The sequence below is a fragment of the Prosopis cineraria genome, unplaced genomic scaffold (assembly GCF_029017545.1).
Source record: "Prosopis cineraria cultivar Desert tree isolate PC_DT_omini unplaced genomic scaffold, ASM2901754v1 PC13, whole genome shotgun sequence".
In the NCBI taxonomy this organism is placed as follows: Eukaryota; Viridiplantae; Streptophyta; class Magnoliopsida; order Fabales; family Fabaceae; genus Prosopis; species Prosopis cineraria.
In genome coordinates, this window is record NW_026555344.1 from 38,786,325 (window position 1) to 38,808,735 (window position 22,411).

Below are 22,411 nucleotides of genomic sequence, written 5' to 3' on the forward strand. Positions count from 1 at the left end.
TCATTTAAAATAGAGTTTAAGAATCTATTTGATATTTGACTGTTACATAAAGTAGTATTGATGCTATTTTGTTTTTTTAAAAAAGAAAAAGTACAGACGCTATTTGATTCGTGATGCTTAAGTTTGATCTAGGCTATTCATGTTAGCATCTGGGTCAATCTTAGGTGGCCATTTTGGGTTATGTATTTTTGCAAAAATTAAAAAAAAATGCTGAAAAGGGGTGAATTTTGATTCATTTGGTTTTCCTAAGGAAGTGTGCCATCGAAAACATAAGGTGCAATGTGTTGTTGGATACATACGGGAAGGGAAGTTCTAAGTAAAGTGTAGCATTTATATTAAGTTTTTGTATGGAAAGTGTGCCATCAATTATTGGTGGTACAGACTACTCTTCAATTTTTTTTTTTTGGTTACATGACCACAGCATAACCGTATATAAAAAACTAAAATATAGTCATATTTAAAATCAAGAGATTTTACAGTGAAGTGAGGGATCGTAAAAAATCATAACATCAAAGTTATCACATGACGATCGGTGGACTAAAAGATTGACATAGCTATTTGCTTCTCTATTAACATGGTTAAATATAGCCATTCAATCCTTTATAATGAGTTCTCTACCTTTTTTAATAGTGTCAAATAATGGATAACTTTTTAAGATGGTGTGATTAATGGGTGACAATGACTAATCTTTATATTCATGCATCTACACTTCTAAAAACTTTATAGCTTTTGAGACTTTGTTTGAAAATATATTGGAGACAAGAATTTACTCAGTCCCATTTAGAAGTTTTAAGGTTTAAGATGAAATTGGAATAGAGAACTAGCATTATACAGTGTAGCTCGTAAATTTTCATATTTTTTTATGCTTGTGAGTTGTAAAATAATTTATCAAATAAAATAATTTTAATATTTTATTTTTAATAAAAAATAGACTGGATTCATTCTATTTATATGGTTTATTTTTAATAGAATTTAAAATTTTTTTTAAATGATAGCAATTATTATTGATATCATCACTATCACTAATATTCAATACCAAAAATATCTCAAAACAAATGTATAATTTTTTAACTAAAATTTTCATTTAAATATCTTTAAGTACTTATCATTTACTTTTCATTAAATTTATACTCAAACAACCATTTTATGAAGAAATAAAGTCATTTTTTCACTAGAAAAAATATTTTTTTATAATTTATTTTTAAAATCCATATCATTACATGATTTGCAAAATGAAATTCAATATTATAACTTAAATGAGGCCTATAATTCATGTGATGCTCTAGACTATTGCTTTAATAGCCTAAAAGGTAGTCAGAGCCTTATGATCTACTACTAAAACATATATATATATATATATATATACACAGTGGCGGAGTCAGGGCTTCGAGGTGCAAAATAATTTAATAAAAAATTAATATTTTTTAAATAATAATAATTATGTTAGGATTAAAATTGTAATAACATAAATAGTTTAATCATTATTTTTATTTTAAAAAATCATATTGAATGTTTTGTGTCCGTGGCTTGATATGGCTTTTATTATACATATATGCTTTTCATATCTTATATAAATTATTAAAATATTATATATTTAATAAGTTTTTGAATCTAAATATTTTTCATTCATTTCAAATAATGTCAAATATTAAGAGTAGAGGCTGTAAAGTTATAAATTTTGTATGCCCTGTTTATAATTTTTCTCTAATGCACCCGCTCAAACTAATGTGACTCCACTATTCATATATATATATATATATATATAATATATATCGATTATATATCGACGTCTGGCTTGTGTGCAATGTCCAAAATTTATAGTCAAGTGGTGGAGGCAGTTTTTTGAATCAAGGTATTTAAATGATCAAATGAGTCAGTCATCCATCTTTTTTTTTTTTTCAATCAACGCTTTGCCTCTTTCTTATTTAAAAAACACATGTTTAAAAAGCCTGTGGATTAATTTGCCATGCACTTCGAAAGCCAAAGTTCTATTATTAATATTATTTTATTAAGAAAGAATCCATAGAAAATATATTGTTTTTGAATGATATATAATATGACTCACTTTTTGGTCATGAATAATAATATGACTCACTTTAAACTCTATATTACAACGCATTTTAATATGTACACTTGCGTATAAGATTATCATATTCTTTTATTAGATAAACATTTTTTATTTTTATCATTTTAAAGAAAATATTTTATTATTTACTAACTATGTTTGTAAAAAAAGTGGGGATATTAAAAAGTATGGAAGATTGACCAAAGGTGCTAATATTTTAAAAGGAAAATCACTCCATGATCTCTCGTGAGGATTTTAATTATTAAAAAATTTCATAAAATGTACAAAATACTTTCAAATCCCAAATTTATTATTTGAAATATATGTATGTTAAATTATGAAAATACCTTTGTTTTACTTTTTTTTAAACAAAAGCTTGAAAAAATTAATCATTTAGTCTTTATAATTTTGACTCAATTATAACTTAATTCTTTAACTTTGATTAGTTATAACTCAGTTTCTGAAATTTTAACTTGGTTATAAATCAATCCCTATACTTTGCCTCTTGCAATTTAGTTTCTGGAGTTTCAACCTCTTAAATATTGGTCTCTATATTTTAAAAAATAAAATTATCAAGATTAAAAATATTTTATACTTTTAATATTTATGAATATTAAAAGGGTTTAATAATTTAAAATATTAGTAATAAATTTTAAAATATTTTTAATCTTTATAATTTTATTTTTTAAAATATAGAGATTAATATTTAAAAGATTGAAAATTTAGAGACTAAATTACAAGAGGCAAAGGTCAAATACTGATTTATAACCGAATTAAAATTTCAAGAATTGAACTATAACAAATTAAAGTTTAAAAATTGAGTTATAATTGAGTCAAAATCATAAGGATCAAATGATAAATTTTTCAAAACGCTTGCTACCACCGATCACTAGAGCTCTAGCTGACTACTACCCACTGAAGCTCCAAGACCAACAATGTAATAAGTTTTGAAAGGTTGGTCTAGGAGGGATAAGAACCTAAGATCATATAGTTTCTAGAATGAATGTGAACCACTAGGTGATTGAAGCTTTTTGTTATGCATATGCAAAAAATTGTATGCATACATACATGTGTGTGTGTGTGTGTTTAACATGGAGAAACAAGTTGTTGAAATAGAATTTAATATTTAATAGTGTATAAGATACTTGTTATTTATACTAAATAACTTATCAATTGAGAATATGTACATTTAGTAGTCACTGATGTATAAGGTATTGTTATTCACATCGGATGATTTATCAATGAAAAATATGTAATAGTTAATGATTTTGTTATTCACATAATGTGATTTGTTAATGGAGAATATGTATATTTAATGGTCAATGATATATAAAATACTTGTTATACACATGACTTGTTAATGAAGGATATGGTTATTTACAAGTGACATAATATGGATAACAAGTATCTTATATTTCAATGATAATTAAATGTGCATATTCTCTATTGACAAGTGATTCAATGTAAATAACAAGTGTCTTATAACTTATTGACTATAAAATGTGCATATTTTTTATTGACAAGTCATTAGTATGAATAATAAGTGCCTTATACATCATTGATTACTAAATCTGCACATTCTCCATTGACAAATAACTCAATATAAATAACAAATATCTTATACATAATTGACTATAAGATGTGCATATTCTTCATTGATAAGTCATTTAAGGTAAATAACAAGTATCTTATACGTCATTGGCTATTATATGTGCACATTCTCTATTGAGAAGTCACCCAGCATAAATAACAATTTTTTTTATACATTATTAGATACTAACTGTGCATATTTTTTATTGATGAGTCACTCAATGTAAATAATAAAGATGTTACATTATAATTAACTATTAAATGTGCATATTTTTTATTGGCAAGTTACCTAATATGAATAACAATTACCTTATACATAATTGATTACTAAAATCTATCTTACCAACCTCGTGTCCCCAAGTTTAATATATATATATATATATATATTTTGCATACATGTAACAAAATGATTAAACAGTCTTGTGGTTCATATATATTTTTTTCAAAATTATGTGGCCTTGGATCTAATCCCCTCAAGCCACCCTTCCCAAAATCATTTCATTGTTGGTAGCCAGCTCAGTGGATGGTGGTTGGCTGGGGCTTTGACAGTCGAAAGTGGGAAGCATTTTTTTTTTTAAATTAAACATGGGTACTTTAATTATTTAACATAAAATATATGTAAAATAAAAAACTTGAGACTTGAGGGTATTTTATATATTTTATGAGACTTGTTGGTAATTGAAATCTCCACAAATTAAAGGGCTTTGGTTTTCCCTATTTTGAAAGTTTTGGTTGATAAAAGGATAAATAATAAGATCATTCAAGTGTAACTTTCTTTGTGAATTAAAGTTCTGGTTCTAATTGAAAAAAAAAAAGAAAAAATCAAAGTAACCCATACCATCAGTCTAACAGACAAATCTAACTCAGGTGAGCCGCTCTAGAAATATGGCTCCAGACGCGCATTCACTTAAATGGCTATGTGAACGGTAATTGGCTTTATCTACAGTACCAGCTTCAAGAATGGTTAGCACCTGTGGCTATTCTTCACAACTCACAAGTTTCTAGGACACCCTTTATTTTATTTTCCCTCCTTTTTCTCTCCACTGCATTTTTTTTTCATTCATTAATATTAATAATTAATAATTAATACTAATAAACCGTTCAAAAAAATTATGCTCAAGCATATAATCTTAGTTTAATACTCCTTCTATTTTTATTTATAGAAAAAACTATCACTTTTAATTTATTTTTATATGAATAAAATCACATTTTTCAATAGGTATTTATTACAAACTTTCTAAATTTTTTCTCATAATTTTATCATTCATATTCATAAAAAATAATTAATAAAGGTTTGATTAATACAACTAATAAAAAGTATTGTAGTCTAATTTTTTTTTTTTCAAACACAATTAATGTAATTAATAGATTTTTAAACTGTGTAATATAATTTTTTTCTCCTACAAATAAAAACGGAAGGAGTATATGTTACATTCTAAGATTTTAAAACTTTATATAATTTTGGTATTCCCATTCTGTTTGTATCATATCCCTAAGTTGGATTCTGACTAATCACTTACCCATTCTTTCCTCATATGCTAAATGGCATATAATATTCATATATTTTTATTTTTGGATAAAATTTAGGTATATGACCTTATATACTTAATGTTATCCAATAAAATAAAAAAATAAATTCTAATGTATTAATAATATTAATAATTATAGTTTGTTGTAGAATGAGTAATATATAAATGATTCACATATCTTAATTTAATATATAGCTAAGTATATAATTCTTTTGTTTTTTTTTTTTTTGCCGATTAAAGCCTTAAATTTAATTGGGAATTAGAGTATCTTCAAGCTCTTTTACTCTTCTTTTTGGGATTTTTTTTCAGCACATTGTTGATTATCTCTCCCTATTATTATTAGTGTTATATTTAAAATCATAATATTTTTTTACCAAATTGCCTAGTAGGTTCTTACCGATTCACTTAAACTTTATATAACTTTGATACTCCCATTCTGCTTGTATCATATCCATAAGTTGGATTCTAATCAACCACTTGCCCACTCTTTCTTCGGTTGCTAAATGGCATATAATATTCATATATTTTTATTTTTGAGCAAGACTTAGTTATCCAATCAAATCTTTTTTTTGCCCAATTTTATCCAATCAAATCAAACCATGTAAATTTTAATATGTTAATAATATTAATAATCATAATTTTTGTAAAATGAGTAATATATAAATAATTCACAATTTCACATGTCATGATTTATTTAGAAGCAAGTAACTTAAATATGAAAAAAATAATTATATAAATATTTCCCTTTAATTTTCGACAACAGAAACTTCAAATTTGATTGGGAATTACACAATAATTGAGTTTGAGCTCTTTTATTCTTTTTTAACCCCTAATTCATCATTGACCTTTTTTTTTTGGGGGATTTTTCCCCCAGCCAATGATGATCGATAACCTTTTCCTATTTTCTTAACATAAATAAATGTTCGGCATCTGATACATTTAACTAAAAAAAATTACATTTTTTATTTTTTAACTTTAGTTTAAATTTTATTTAAAAAATTATTTTTAATATTAATATATTTATTTTTATTAATAAAAGATATTAATATTAAATTTTAGATGTTTCCAAAATTCTTTTAAATATTAATATATAAGTTTAATTTTTTAAAATAAAAATAATTGACAGAGATAATGTTATCAAAGTTAAAGGATTGAAAATATTATCCTTTAAATATTTTATAGAATTCAAGTAAAAAATATTTTATGAAATTAATAACTTAAAATTTTACGTAAAATCAGTGCATTAAATGCATATTTTGCCAACATTTAATTAATTGCCTATGCTTCTTATTTATTGCCCCATATTAATTATCGAAACTACCTCCTCGTTGCTTTCCTTTGCGTCTCTCTCTGTTACTCTTGCCGGTTTGACGGCACTAACCGCAAAGAACTCCATGTTTCGCTCGCATTTGGCGTTACGCATTACCTTCGTCAACAACACTTTTTATTTTTTCTTTTCTTTTCTAGTGATTTTGATCTGAATATCGTCAACAAACACTATCATACTGCGAACAGCGGAACAGCCAAACAGGTATATCCTCTGCTTCTCGCTTTTCATGGTTTCTCTCTCTGTCGCTGGTTTGTTTGCATGTGTTCGCTGCTCACTGATTTGTTAATGAAAATTCTTCTTCGTTCTGCGAAAATCCCAGAGTTTCATTTCGTGGGTCCCAGTAATCATATTTTACAATTGACTAATACCCAGCATGTTTTCCTACCTTTTCGCATGGCGATGGAAAAACAAACTGCTCTTTTAGAGGCACTTTTCGATATCCCGGTATTTGCGCATCATAACTTCATATGCAGTTTAATTGAGAGTATTCTAGCCATCGTGAAATCCATTACTGGGTTTGCATATCTGAATCTTCAACTATTTCTTTGCGGATAATCTTTCGAATCAATCATTTATGAACTGGAAAACCAGTGATCTGAACTTTATAGAGCTTCTTGTATGTTTTACTAACATGTATCATGAGTTAACATGAGATTAACACTACTTGTTTTAAAAAACACAAAAACTGATCTCTGTAGGTGACGAGTTTCTTGAAAGACTGATCTATGGCAGACGAGGACTTATATGTTAGAGATGGAACAGTCGATATCCGCAAGAATCCTGCCAACAAGAAGAAGACTGGAAATTGGAGAGCATGCCGCTTCATTCTTGGTATTGCGTTCACATTTTTCAGTTTTTTCCTTAGAATCTTTGCATGTGAATACCTATAGATGCACAGCAATGAATCTTTGTGGCAGGCAATGAATGTTGTGAAAGATTGGCATACTATGGCATGAGTACAAACCTGGTGAACTATCTGCAGCAACGGTTTGGCCAGGGTAATGCAACTGCTGCAAATAATGTCACGACCTGGTCAGGGACATGCTACATCACACCATTGCTTGGAGCCTTTTTAGCTGACGCGTACATGGGAAGATACTGGACAATTGCTTCTTTTTCTACCATCTACGTCATTGTAAGTTAAGTTTAAGACGCTATTTTCTATTCTTTGTTTCATTCCATGCTTGAATTCAAACATTTCATGAGAACTATTCTGAATATGATTTTGCATTTTATTGTCTAATTGGTTCATAGTCATCACAGATCAATATTTTAACTACCTGGGAAAGGTGGTTCTGTGATCATTAGGGTTGTCTGTCTCTACCCATTTTACTAATTATTTTAGAAGATTAATCCACGATGGTGCTTTCAACTCTACTGAAGAAAGTAGGATCAATTTTCATTGCCAACAGCGTGTGACACTACAAGTTATTAATCTCTCATTTCATTATGTTTTTTTGTGAGGAAAAAAGGTTGAACTAAGCATGCATGTCATTACAAATCATATTACATTTAAGTTAAGGTGGGGTATATTCTGTTAATGGTACGTATATTTATCTTGCAGGGAATGACGCTCTTAACATTGTCAGCAGCTGCTCCTGGGCTAAAGCCATCATGTGATGCTAGCGGTTGCCATCCATCATCGCAACAAACAGCAGTTTGCTTTATAGCACTTTACTTGATTGCTCTTGGGACTGGCGGCATCAAGCCATGTGTGTCATCTTTTGGTGCAGATCAGTTTGATGAAACTGATGAGCAAGAGAAGAAAAGGAAGAGTTCTTTCTTCAATTGGTTTTACTTTTCAATTAACATTGGTGCACTTGTTGCTTCCTCTTTGCTGGTTTGGATTCAAATGAACGTTGGTTGGGGATGGGGTTTTGGAGTCCCAGCAGTTGCAATGGTCATTGCAATTATATTTTTTTTTTTGGCAGTCCGCTGTACAGACTTCAATTACCAGGAGGGAGTCCCCTAACGAGGATTTGTCAAGTTGTCGTTGCAGCGTGCAGAAAATTTACAGTGAAGGTACCAGCTGATAAGTCCCTTCTTTATGAGACTGCCGATCCAGAATCTAACATCAAAGGAAGCCGCAAGCTCGAATACACAGATAACATCAAGTGAGTTACTTAAACCAGGTTTCTATTTTATGATTTATCTTCGTAAGTGATGCAATTTGAAGTATCTTAATACTATTAACTGTTAACATATTACTGGATGGTTATTTCTCTATGATAAATTGCAAATAACTTCCTATATATTAAGAATACAATTGGCATAGACAATTACAAGAATACTCAGACATGACTAACAATTCGATCTTCATTAAGCCTTATTAACTCTAGCACTAGAAAATTACTGAATTATCAAGTTAGTATCTAAAAGGCTGAAAATGACAAACTAATCACATGTCCTTTCACGTCTATGGCTTACTTGATGAAAGAATTAATATGATATGAGTTTGTTATCCTGTAAATTGACTTGTGCACCTACTAATTTCCAAAGACTATATAGTTAATGGGCCTAAAAATTCAGGGACCAGCTTGCCGGTTTGATATTGATATATCATTAATTTATCATATATTTTTACTAAAATGAAAATGTTGTTTCTAGGTGCTTAGATAAGGCAGCGGTGGAGACTGAATCTGATACCATGAAGGGATCACCAAGTCCATGGAGGCTCTGCACAGTGACACAAGTGCAGGAGCTGAAGGCCATAATTCGCTTGTTGCCAATATGGGCATTACTGATCATCTTTGCAACTGTATACAGTCAGATGAACACCATGTTTGTTTTACAGGGCAACACAATGGACCAGCATATTGGCCCTCACTTCAAAATCCCATCAGCCTCCCTCTCCCTTTTCGACACTCTCAGTGTCATCTTCTGGGCACCAGTATACGACCTCATCATTGTCCCCTATGCGAGGAAATTCACTGGCCATGAGAGAGGATTCACACAGCTTCAACGAATGGGCATAGGGCTTGTCATTTCCATTTTCTCCATGATTGTTGCTGGGATTTTAGAGGTTGTTCGTCTCAGCATGGTTCGGAGGAACAACTACTACGACCTCGAGTACATCCCCATGTCGATTTTCTGGCAAGTGCCACAGTATTTTCTGGTTGGATGTGCTGAAGTGTTTGTTAACATTGGTCAACTGGAGTTTTTCTATAACGAAGCACCTGATGCAATGAGAAGCTTGTGCTCAGCTCTGTCGCTCACAACTAATGCATTAGGGAATTATTTGAGCACCCTGCTTGTTACTATTGTGACTAAAGAAACCACAAGGCATGGCAAGCTTGGTTGGATTCCAGATAATCTTAACAGGGGTCATCTTGATTATTTCTACTGGCTCTTGGCCGTTCTCAGCTTGCTTGACTTCCTTGTCTTCATCTGGGTCGCCAAGAGGTATACATACAAGAGGATCACTGCATCTTCTCGTTGACGCGTTGGCTCTAGCGTTAGGACACACAGCCCTCCCGCTAATTATTCGTTCCTTGCATTTCTAGGCAGCTTTAATGGCTTACAGCCTTAGATATCAGTGGCTTTAATTTGTTAGGTCGGAATTCTCCGTATCTTGTTTTTTTTTTTTTTTCATTTAATTCTTGTTAGTTGCATTGTCATACGTTTCGATCTGTATATATTTTATTTGATTTGTTTAAATTATTGTTTTTTTTTTTTTAATGAAGATTGCTTCAATGTTAGTTTAAACCAACCTTTGCGTGAAGAGTGAGCATTTTTTCCTGTGGTGTTGAGTGATACTATGTACTCATTATGCTGCCACTAGGAAAGAATCTGCACCTTAAGTTGTGTGTTTTACTTCCGAAGGAAATAATCACATAAACAAACACCCAAATTATAAATGAGTTTGGGATAGAGTAACACCAGATCCGGGGGTAGCAAGCTCTCCCCGATTATCCATGTAGGGACGGGATAATGAGACTATGAGAGTTCTTAGAGGGAGAGAAAAATGAACATTAATTATAAGGTGGGTGGCAAATACAAAACAGAAAATTTCAATAGTCATAAATTCGTCTCATAAGCGAAAGAATTATCACGATAGAATATCCAAATTAATGGGTAGATAAACTTCCTAAATTGGATTCAATTAGAAATTAATTCTTAATTTTCAATCAGACCTTATTAAACTAGAATATATTGAATTAATACTCATTAATTCAATATAATTATACGATACCCATTGATGGTGTATTTTTAATTCCAATAACTTCTATCCTCAAAAGTCACAAATAAATCATTTGTAAATGATGAAACTTGTGTGAAGTTTGTAAATTGAATGTTACTAATAACTCACAAAATGAAAGAAAAATTAAGTTTGTTTCCTCGAATTTTATCACTCTCTCCTGTTTGTCTCATGGATTGGGTACAAATTTGTTAATAATTAAAGACCAAATTAAGTCGGACCAAATTATGGACAATACTGGTTTGTTGCCAACTTGGCCCAATCACATATAATTGGACTATAATGACATCGATTTTTGGGCTGTGATAATTCATGCAATAGAAGAAAGATGGTTCTTGCTTTAGTAGAGACTAGGAGACAGAGACGAGAGAATACCAATTATTTTTACGTTGATACGACATAAAGAGTAAAAGTGGCCAGTCTTTTGTATATGGTGAATTAATATTTAAATTTTGGTTAAGTGAAATGTTTATATTTGGTATCTGATTATATCTTGAATAAGATTCATTTCAATAGGAAGATATTCATGCACAATAAAAAAGAATTATAATACAAAATCAAAATGAACTGTCTTTCATGCAATAAGAGGCTAACGACACTATCAATGTTAGTTAGTTGGTACGAAGATGATTCCAATTAAATAAGCTTGTAAATTTAAACTTTATCATAAAGGGGGAAGCAAACTCATTTCCACAATACTTAATATTCAATGGATTGTGTAATGAGTCATGCGTGAGTAAAGAGTTTTATAAGTGGAGTAAGATTTATAAATATGATAAACTTTCCTTTATAGTAGGTTAGTTTTTTAAAATGTGCCTTCTTTTTTTAAACTTGAACTCATGACAATGGTACTTTTAGGATTATTCACATTACTTAAAAGTTCAGTTAACCTGACCCTGCCTGAGCCATTCGAGCACATCAAGTGGGCATTAGGTAGTGGTGCAATCTTGTCAATCCGGCCCAAACATTTGTCACTTTTGTTTCTAAATATTTTTTGTGAATAATATTTATTTTATGGTATTATTTTTTATTGAGAGATATCATGAATTATATTATTTTTATGATATGTGTGGTCATTTCTTATCATTACAATTTTTTAAGTCTTTTTCAAAATTTTAAATTTTTTTTAACTTAATATTATGTAAAATAATTGATAGTCGTGGATCATATGTACTTTAAATAATTATTTTTTATTCTAATATTAATTTTACAAAGAATATATTTTAAATGATAATAAATATATTCTTAAAGAGAAAAATTATTTATATATTTTTAAAAAAATATTAATAATATTTTTTCAAGTCAAACAAGCCAAACCCAGTCCTAATACTCAAGTATTGAGAATGGGTGATGCCCAACCCAATCCTACCTACGTGTAGCCTTGGATACTTTCTTTAAGAGTTTGGTGTTATGAAGATGGCTACTCATTGAGGGTTTTGATTAACAAGAGGCCAAGTAAAATGTTGTAAAATAGAGCTACTAAAAATGTCAGATGTTGATAGGGTGGTTTTGTAATAAGTCTCATATCGAAAAGTCTTACAAATAGAGTAGAGTTTATAAATTCAAAAAAATCTCACACAATAAATTAATCTTTTAGAATGAGTGCAAACCTAAGTTGAGGTGAAGATGGGCAAACGTCCCACTCAAACTTGGTAAATTTTACAAGCATGCATTATAACTTTTGAAAATTTGCACTTACTATCCTAATAATTTTGAGCATACTAAACTCAAAATAAAACATATTTGAGTTCTACAAAATTTAAACCTATGACATTTTACTTAAGTCCAATATATTTTAAACTTTTAACCTATTAAATTTGAATTTATGTTATTATTTGTTGGGTAATGTAAATTTATACTCACTTTATCCTTAAATATAAAGTGTTTTTAATTGAATCTCTCATACTAATAAAAATTTATCATTTAATTGAAATAACATTAAATCACAATAATTTTTTAATTTTATTCTTAATAATATCAATTAATATCATGGTGGTAGGGTAAAATACATAATTGATATCTCTTCCATTTTTCAAGACAATAACAAAATTGTCTAATAGGTCAAAAATATTACAGTACCTCTTATATTTAGGGACAAAATAAGTTTACAGAAAATATTATATATATATATATATATATGGATGGAGGAAGTATTATCTTTTATAATATTTTAATTTTAATTTTTATTATTTTATATTTTATACCTCCATTGATCTTGGTCCTCCGTTCGAATGAGCCCTTCCTTTTTTATTTAAAGAAAAGAATCAATTGTAATATTAAATACTCAAAATTGTTTTTTTTTTAAAGGCTGACAATTAACAAGCTTCGGTTCAACTCTTTTTTAAAAATGACCTTGAAATGCATTTTCTCATGCGAAGACAAAAGTCACATACTAGATAATAGACAATTAGATGTCCTAATGCTTTTATTTATTTAATTATTTATTTATTATTTGATATAAAGAAGGGAATTATCTAACATGAGTATCCATGTCCGTCCCTGTCTACAAACTCTAATAGATAATGTGGATAAAACGAGAGGTTCAAAATACCTTCACATTTCCCTCTCTCCCCCATCCTCCTCGTTTTCTTGCTATTTTCCCCAAACGCCTCTTTGGTATGAAAACATGATCGCCGTCAAAGCGATTAACCATTCCTTCAGTCCTATTAATCACAGTACTCTCTATTCCGCCAGATTTCTCACCACCAGAAATTCCGTTTCGCGCCTCTGCAAGTCCAACGATTCCGATCCCCAATCTCCACCTCCAGATGGAGATACTCGTAGCCAAGAACTTCTTGCCAGAATCGCCATGCTTCAAGCTCAGAAGGTCCGCCTCACTGATTATCTGGATGAGAGATCTGCGTATTTAACCCAATTTGGCGAGGAAGCCATCGCTGAGCTTGACAAAGTCGGCGAAGATGCTCTCAAAGGCTTAGATGAAGCTAGTGAAAGGGTATCTCTCTTATTTCAACTTCACTATTTCTAGATCTGTTCTCTATAATAAACACTTGATTTTTTTTTTTAACAGTTAGTGTTTTAACATAATCAACTTTATTTAGTGCATTAATATCAATGAATTTTAAGTTACATACTGATTGATATATTAGTAATTTATAGCAAGTTAAACTTTTCATAAGTTATAGCACTCTGATAGAAGGAAAGCGAAACACCCTTAGTACACTCTTGAGAAAATGTTACTGTATATTTTGATTATGTTTTGATTTTAGTCTTGTTATTTTGTTATTTTTTTTATTCCTTTAGTTTGATTTGTCAGCAACAATTAATCCATATAGTTTGAAAAATATACATAAAGACTGTGAATAGACACTAACAACAAGGGTTAATTTCGTTGTAATTTTGTTAATTCTGATATGGTAAAAATATACTGGCAATTATATAGAAATAAATTGACTAGGTATGATTAAAAATAAAAATTAAGGTAAAAAAATAGCTTTCTTTTATGTTTGACTTACATTGAATGTGGGAGACGAACATGAGATTAAGTGCACGTTAATAAAAACATTAACATTGTCAATTATATGTTACCAAAATTAACTTTGCCAGTGTCAGCTTATAATCTTTATGTGTATTTTTAAAACCATAAATATTAATATTATGAATAGATCAAATTAATAAGACTCAGAATGACAAAATAAAACTGTAAGGATTAAAAACAAAATATAATTAAAGTATATGGATTTTTTGTTGTTACCCATAAGTGTCTTTTTATTGAAAATAATTCTATTTCATACACTATCGAGTACTAAATGTAGGTACTTCTTCTAATAAAAACTCGAACCTTGATTATTCACGTTATGAGGAACTAACTTTTTCCTCCAGACTCAATTCCTGTTGGTCCTATGCACTTTTAGTTAAATACAAAATTTTATAGTATATTGAATTATTGATGATTGACACATTTCTTACATTCTTTATATCAGGAGAAGATTAAAATTAAAGTAGTGAGGAAGAAATAAGTGCAATATAGTTTGCTAAATACAATATTCCCTTGATTGTTTACAGATAACAGCAAACATAGAAAGCCAAATGCTAGAGTTTGAGGAATTTGCAGAGCTCAACAGACGAGAGATTGAGGAGAACGAGAACAAACTAGTTGATTTTGAAGTTCAAATGGAGGATGACAGAAACGAAGGGCTCTTCTTCAAGAATCTGAGGCAGAAAGCACCTGTTGACAAAGAAAAGGCCAAAGAGGAAGCAGAAAAGATCAAAGATGTGACCAAAGAAAAAGCTGGTAGCAGAACCAGGAAGAACATCTACTTGTTCTTCATTGGCCTCCTTACTTTTGGAATTGTGGATTCTCTTTCCTCTTCATCACCTACTGATTGGAGAAAAGTTGCAGTTCTTGCGACTATTCTTGTGGCTTTAGTTTCTCAGTTCATCTATGAACAGAAAATGTCTTCAGAAACGGATACAACATCACAAGAGAAGATCACCAACCGAGATGATAATAATGAAGAAGAAAATTGATTCACATGTTTGCTGTGATTCGTTGTAAATAGGAAGAAAGGAAAAGCTCACATCCTTTTACTTCTTGGGGTTTAATTTAGTTCTTCCATTGTTGTGACAAAGAACAGCTCTGACCGAGCATGCTTCCTTTTAACATGTTGGGTTTACTAAATAAATAGATTAAATAGAAAAAAAAATGAAAGGAGAGAAAATATGAAAAGAGAAAAGCGGAGAGATATAATTTTCTCTACTTAGCTAAATAAGAAAAAACAGAAAGGAGAAAAAAATTATTAATTTTATATAAATAATAATAACCTTATTATTTATAAAAATATTTATATAATAAAATTTAATATATTAACATATTTATATATGATAATTTCTATCATATATTATTGAATGAACAAAAACATAATTTAAAATTATTTTATTTAATTTAAAATTTTATTTATTAAATTATTAATTATGTAATAATCTTAAAATTTGAAAATAAAACCAAATATATGATACTTAACTAAAAATTTAGAATTAATATTTTTTAATTAATCTAAAAATTAAATATATTTCTTGTTTAACAAAATTTCATTATCAAAATGTCATTATGCTACAAATATCATAATAAAATAGAGGGAAGCAAGAGGCAGCAATGGAAAGATTAGTGAGTAAATTTAAAAATAAAATTTTTTCTTCATATTTGGAGAGAAAAATTGAAGATAAAAATATGTGGATCCCACATGTTATTTTCTTTTTATTTTTTTCTCACCTCCACCTTTTTCTTCATAATCAAACAGGGAACTATGTTATTTTCTTTTTATTTTTTTCTCTCACTTTTCTTCTCCCCTCACTTTTCTCTCCCGCCAATTATGGAAAGTTATTTTTAAAACATTGTTTTGCTTATCAAATATTGCATGAGTTTAACATGAGAAAACTAACGAAAAGGCTCAATAAGAGTAAGAAGTGAATTTGAGATGAGTACAAATTCATTTAGATTTGGGAGAATGAAATTGTCAGTCAGTTATAATTTAGTCTTTTAAATTTAATTTTTATCAATCAAAATTTTTAAATTTATTTTAGTTATTGAGTTGATCCTTTAAATTTGTCCTGACTTCTAATACAAAATAATGAAGGAGAAGATGCACAATGATAGAAGACTCATCCAATAAGAAAATGTATGATGATAAAAAAGCAAGTAGTGACAATGAGAGGCGATGATGATGCCTAGAAAAATGATTTCACTGCATAATTTTAATAGTGTTTTTACTTCAAACTATAAGGACTAATTATATATTATTATAAAATTTTAAGGATTTAATTCGTAAAAATTAAACTCTAGAAACCGAAAGTTTCAATATCTTGTACACCTCTTTTCATTAAAAAATCACTTCAAAAAAATTGAAATATTTTATCATGTTTATTTAATTTTTTTAAAAAATAAGAAATTGAAGCAGAGTTTTTATCATTATGAAAAGATATTTTAAGCAGCTTTTTAAAAATAATCAGATACAATTAATAAAAAAAGAATATTATAAAATTAAAATAAATAATAAATGATAAATTATTTTTTATGAATGGAGCATCATTTGTAACTAAAGGTGTTCATAGGTTTGAACATTCGGTTTGAGAAAACACCAAATCGATTCGCTAAAGTTTGAAACCTATTTATTTTTTTTATTTATTCAGCTTGATTTAATTTTTAAGTAATGTGATTTGATTAGGTTCAGATTTAGATCTAGTTTAATTTTTTTATGAAATATCGTTTCATAATCAATGTGTGTGTAAAGGCGCATATTTAGTGATAATTTTTAATTATTAATTATTGTTTCCAATGAAAAAAATATCTTGAAGACAAAAAAGAATATTTTTAGTAATTAATTCACATATTTAAATATTGGAAAAAAATATGTTATCAATAAAATAAATAATTAAAAATTATCATATATAATTATAAATAACATTTAACTAATTTTAGCATATTATTTACTAATGATTCAAAAATAACTAAACACAGAAAAGATAGAATAACGTAGACAAATTTATAGAAATATATAAATAAATATAATAAAAATTGATTCAGTTTAGTTTAAAGTTTTAAAGGCAAAAATCTACATCAAACTAAATTAATTAATTTTGTGAAGAGAAACCCAATCAAATCTTATTTATAATTAGGGATCGAAATAGGCCAGGTGATCTATCAGAGGCCTAATACTTGGCTTACTTTTGATTTATCTTAACCTATTTATTAAATAAATTAAGTTAGATTTAAGCTTTTGATTATGCCTATTTATGTAAATAAGTTAGGTCTAATTTTACAAAACTTGAGCTAAAAGCCTTATAGCCAATCTATTTACATAGATATTATTATATAATATATTACATATATATAATTTTAATATATTTAATATAATATATATAATATTGAATCTAAAAATTAGAAAATAATCAAGTCCACCCTCTTTCTTCTCATTTTTCCTCTGAAACAAAACTCGTAGTAGACAAATTGTTTCTTGCCAATGTTCCTTTCTGTTAGCTTTTATGCGATGAATTGATGATATGACAATTTTATCATTTGTTTTTAATAGGTCAACTCTTTTTAATTTCTAATCTTTGGGTCATGTTTTCAATCATTTTGGCCTTATGTATTGAATTATTAATTTCTGTATTATTACTGTATTGTTGAATTATATTATAGTTGGCATGTCCCCATGTTTGTTACTTGCTATTGTCCAAAATATAATTAGTTTTCAAAAAAAATTCACATATCAATAAAATTATCATTCTTGTTAAAATACGTATTATTTTTCTTTTTTATGCCCAGTCCCAATTACTAATATACTCCCTCTAGTCCAAAATACAAGAGTTTTTGGGAAAAATCTGCATACTAATAAAGTTTTAATTGTCATTAAAATATATATTATTTTTCTTTTTTTTACCCTTAGTCCTAATTATTAATGCACTCTATTATGAGTAAAAGATATATTTATACAAATATCTACATTAATAAATACAAGGGGTAATATAATTTTTTTTTCCACGTACTAGGTTGTTTATATTTTGAACCAAGATTAGCTATGGAAAAATGTTTATATTTTAAATCAGAGAAAGTATGTATTATAGTTGGTAAATTAAGTTGTGCATATGCAAGCTTTAATAGTTATAAAGTTTATTTGAGATCTTTATAACCTATTAATGTAAGCCTATTTTAAAGTCAAGAATTAGGAATCTAACCTACCACACATGCTTTTAAATAGCTTCCAGCATATTAATAGTCATAATATGTACGCTTTTTAAAATAAGTTTTTATGTTAAGCCAAGCTTTATGTAGGTTTAGGTTTGAGTTGTAAAAAAAAAAAAACTTATATAAATTTTATGTTAGGTTCAAGTTTATTTAGTTAAAAGCTAGCTTAGAGATACGTGAAAAATTCAAACGCATCCCAAGTAAATAAATCAAAAGTAATAACTTGAATCAAGGTCGTCTCACAAAAGATTAAAGTAAAAGGGATTGGGTACAAACAAAATTTATTTCATCTTAGTAAAGTTAGCTAATCAAAGAGTGAAATTTTTATGAATTAACAATTTAAATACTAACAAAAGCAAAAAAATAACTTTGAGGTAAGATAAGCATTCAAGAAACACCTTGAAAATTCTAATCCTCTTTTATACTTTACAATTCAATTTCTCCTAGTTATCAAGTTTAATTTCAACTTTAGAATCAAGGCTCCTAATGAGATCTAAGTGTCCCTTAATCACAAAAAATCATAATCTAACTGATGTTATGATGTCTCATGTAAGTCATGATTCAATGATATATAAGTCTGACAAAGATTATCTCAAGCTCTTAAGCATATGTCTATCTCAAGAATAAATTAGATAATTTCTAATCTAAAATTGTTTAATAAATGGTCTAATTGCAATCCTTTTCTTTCAAAGGTGAATTTTAAAACCTAAACATATATTAGAGTTCACCATCCAATAAAATGAGGAAAATAAATTCATATTATGCACTAAAGCATCCATTAAACATTAACAACCAATGAGAAATCAAGCTACGAAGCATAGAGGTCCATAAAATCTCTAAGTTTTAAACAAAACTATCCACACATGGCTCAATTGTGCTGAAAAGCTCAATGACAACATAAAGAATTAAAGGCATAGAGTAGTAGAAAAAGAGAAAATGCAAAAAAAAAAAAAAAAAATCCTTTTAAGAAGCTCCAAAGTGCCTATCCAATCTTCAATTTAGCCTCCAAGTCCTTTTTTGTTGTCCAAAGTTACCTTCTTGACCTTAGAGATATATGAGAACGCCCAACTCCCTCAAAACCCTAGCCTCCCACTCTTTAAATACGTCAAAAAATGATGCTGCGTGTTTTACTGTGTGACATTGCCATGGCCCCGATGTCCTCTATTTTTTTGTCACATCACAACACACTCCTACCATGATAGGCCCTCCAAAACTTTAATTTTCACATTAGTTTTTTTATTTTTCTTCCTTCAAATCCTTTTTGCTTTTAGCTGAGGTCTCCTAAAATACAACTCATTTTACCTCAAAACACTTAAAAATTATAATGATTAAAAGAGAATGATTCATTTGCAAAGCATGACAAATTAAAGAGAAAATAAGTAAAGAAAGTAGCTAAAATAAAGGAGATGAGTCTCTAATTTGCTTACAAAATCCATTCAAAGTATATAAAAATTACTATCTAACTTATTTCCAACTCTATTTATAATTAATTTTGATCTGTTTATGTCAGTTTGATTTGATTTAGTTTCATGTAATTGGTTTTGATTCGTTTTGAACACCCTAATTGTAACCACATACAATATAATTTTTGCTTTTTATACAATATTGACATGGTAAATCATATCTCATAAAATAAAAATATTAAAGATAAATCTCATCACAAATCTAAAATCTAAAAAGATCAGACCTTGATACTAGAAAAGATTGGGAATCATTCAAATTGATGCTAATCTCCTATCTACTGGGAAAAGAAAACGAATTAAATTAAAAAGAATATAAAATAAAATCTGAGCCGTTGAAAATAAAATATCCCTGAGATACCTTGTGATCTTGTGATAATTACCAATACCGAACCACCCTAATACTTTGATATATCATCCCTATAAATATTCGCCTTCTCCATCTAAATCAAACAACGCAGCCAGAGGCGCCGTCCAGCCTAAATCAGATGGACAAGGGGATCAAAAGGTAAGTCCCCTCTCTTCTTCTATGTTGTTGATCCAAGCACGCTATTATTGTTTGTTGCCAATTTTTTTCTCATTTTCTTATCTCTCTAATTTTCGTCTCTTGGATATAATTTTTCTTTTGATGTGATATAATTTCATGCTGTTTCTATTGTTCATCACCGTAAACATGAAATTGATTATGAAACCTCAAATTAATTTCTCATACATTCCATGCCTTTCAACCCTGTTCAGTTATGGGAGACTTTATACACTTTAAATTATTTAATATATTCATATTAATATCATATCTAATACGGCTATTTATGCTTTGGATTCTTGGCCTAGCCTAGTAAAATTTTGCCTAACCCAAGGCCAAAAACAGTGTCTTGAAAGGATTTGGGCATATTCTGGCTAAGTATCGAATAAGGTCTTGCCTATATGCAACCCTTTATTTGATATCAATATGTGCTGATACTTTTTTAGTAAAATTTAGAATTTGATTTTTTTAATATTTTTTATATTTCTTTTAGTCTATGAGTCGATAATTCAAAGTTAATATTTCGAGACTTTTTTTTAGTAAATTAAATTTTACTAAATATTGTGATACAATATGTTTATTCTTATTATCTTTTTTATTTGCTTTTCATATAAAAAATTATATTTGATGAATGTGATAACTTTAATAGTTTAATTAGGGGCATTCATGCTTGTCCCCATCGCCATTGGTGCAACTCTGTCCTGATCATGTTGGGTTGGGTTTATCCTCGACTATCTTTGAGAAGTCTCATCTTGTTCCAAGTATATGTAATATACATATTTTTTATTAATATGTAATAGTTTCAAATATAAAATGACTTGATATTATAATTAGCTAGTTTATTTAAGTTGTATAACTCAATGATTATGTTGCATTGTATTTATAGCTTGGAGGTTATTTGTAATTATTGTGTGCTTGATTTTATAAGTTGCAATTGTGTTCTTTTACTTTAAATTCTAGTCATCGTAATTTAATGATTGAATTTATATACTTGTATTGTTTTGGTTTTGGACTTAGCAAATTATATAATTTAATAAATATTGTTTTTAGGTTTATCTTTCACATTTTATCTATTTTATATAAATGTCCCGATTTTGTCTTGATCTCAACAAGACATGATGATTTTCGAGACAGGACAAGATATGGAACAAAAATTTAGTCCAATTTATTTTATTTTTTTTTAGGATTGGTCACACCCATCATATGAACACCTTTAGTTTGATTATCTTTAAATTTTAAAAGTGGGCAAACTTATCTATCAATGAACCAAATATAGAATCTATCTTTTTTTACAAATGATAATTGAGGGGGAGGAGGATTGTGCTATACCAATTAGCATAGTATAAATAAAATAAAAGTATAATTAATGATTATGTATTTGTGGTATTATTATCAAAAGACTATATGATTGTGCTAGTTTGGATAATTCAAGAATTAAAATTATATTTTAGTGTGTTTTATGAATTTTTTATAAAACATATATGCACATATCCTAAACATATTGCATCCTATATTATATTTTTTAAAATTAAAAATATGGACATACGTATTTGATTTACGTATCATATAGCTTCAAGTTCAATATGATTAGGATCTTTTTTCCAATTATTTTTGTGGTGGCAGGTGCAATGTGTGGAGAACTACTAGTAACCAACATAGCACCCAAGAAAAAGCTACTTCAATCAATAGCAGTTCAATTAGAGTGAAAAAGTTTTCTATCGGTTTGTTTACCAATAAAGACTTGCTAGATTTGCTGAAAGGCCTTGCTCTAGATCCTTGCTTTATGGAGTCATTCCAATATTCAATTCAGAAGCTTCCACAAGAGACGCTCGTAATTCAAAAATACATTAGGGTGAATCCTAAGGTATGCCCTTGATCTCAAGTTCAATCAAATTAGATGCTAGCTTTTGATAAGCTACCTACGTTTAGCTTGAATGACAAAAAGTGGGGCGGGATAGGGGTAGTATTGCTACGTGTAAAAGAATCTAAAAGAGAAAAGAATAACTAAGACAAT

General features: G+C 28.6%; 2 protein-coding genes across 2 annotated transcripts; both read left to right on the forward strand.

The window, feature by feature from the left end:
* Positions 1-6,593: 6,593 nt before the first annotated feature.
* On the forward strand, positions 6,594-10,219 carry LOC129289769 (protein NRT1/ PTR FAMILY 8.1-like). Its single transcript, XM_054926526.1, is given in 6 exon segments — positions 6,594-6,715; positions 7,213-7,345; positions 7,432-7,649; positions 8,079-8,436; positions 8,439-8,628; positions 9,122-10,219. Coding segments are annotated over 5 exon segments (1,704 nt in total). The 5' UTR covers positions 6,594-6,715; positions 7,213-7,239; the 3' UTR covers positions 9,954-10,219.
* Positions 10,220-13,222: 3,003 nt separating this feature from the next.
* Positions 13,223-15,275, forward strand: LOC129291517 (uncharacterized). Its single transcript, XM_054928920.1, has 2 exons — positions 13,223-13,665; positions 14,736-15,275. The coding sequence occupies exons 1-2, from the start codon at positions 13,339-13,341 to the stop codon at positions 15,198-15,200; spliced, it is 792 nt and encodes a 263-aa protein (XP_054784895.1). The 5' UTR covers positions 13,223-13,338; the 3' UTR covers positions 15,201-15,275.
* The last annotated feature ends 7,136 nt before the right edge of the window (positions 15,276-22,411 follow it).

Bases quoted from the DNA above. Each gene is read 5' to 3' on its own strand.
- LOC129291517 (XM_054928920.1), top strand. From the start codon at position 13,339: ATGATCGCCGTCAAAGCGATTAACCATTCCTTCAGTCCTATTAATCAC. The intron at 13,666-14,735 runs GTATCTCTCTTA...GATTGTTTACAG, and splicing joins TAGATGAAGCTAGTGAAAGG to ATAACAGCAAACATAGAAAG.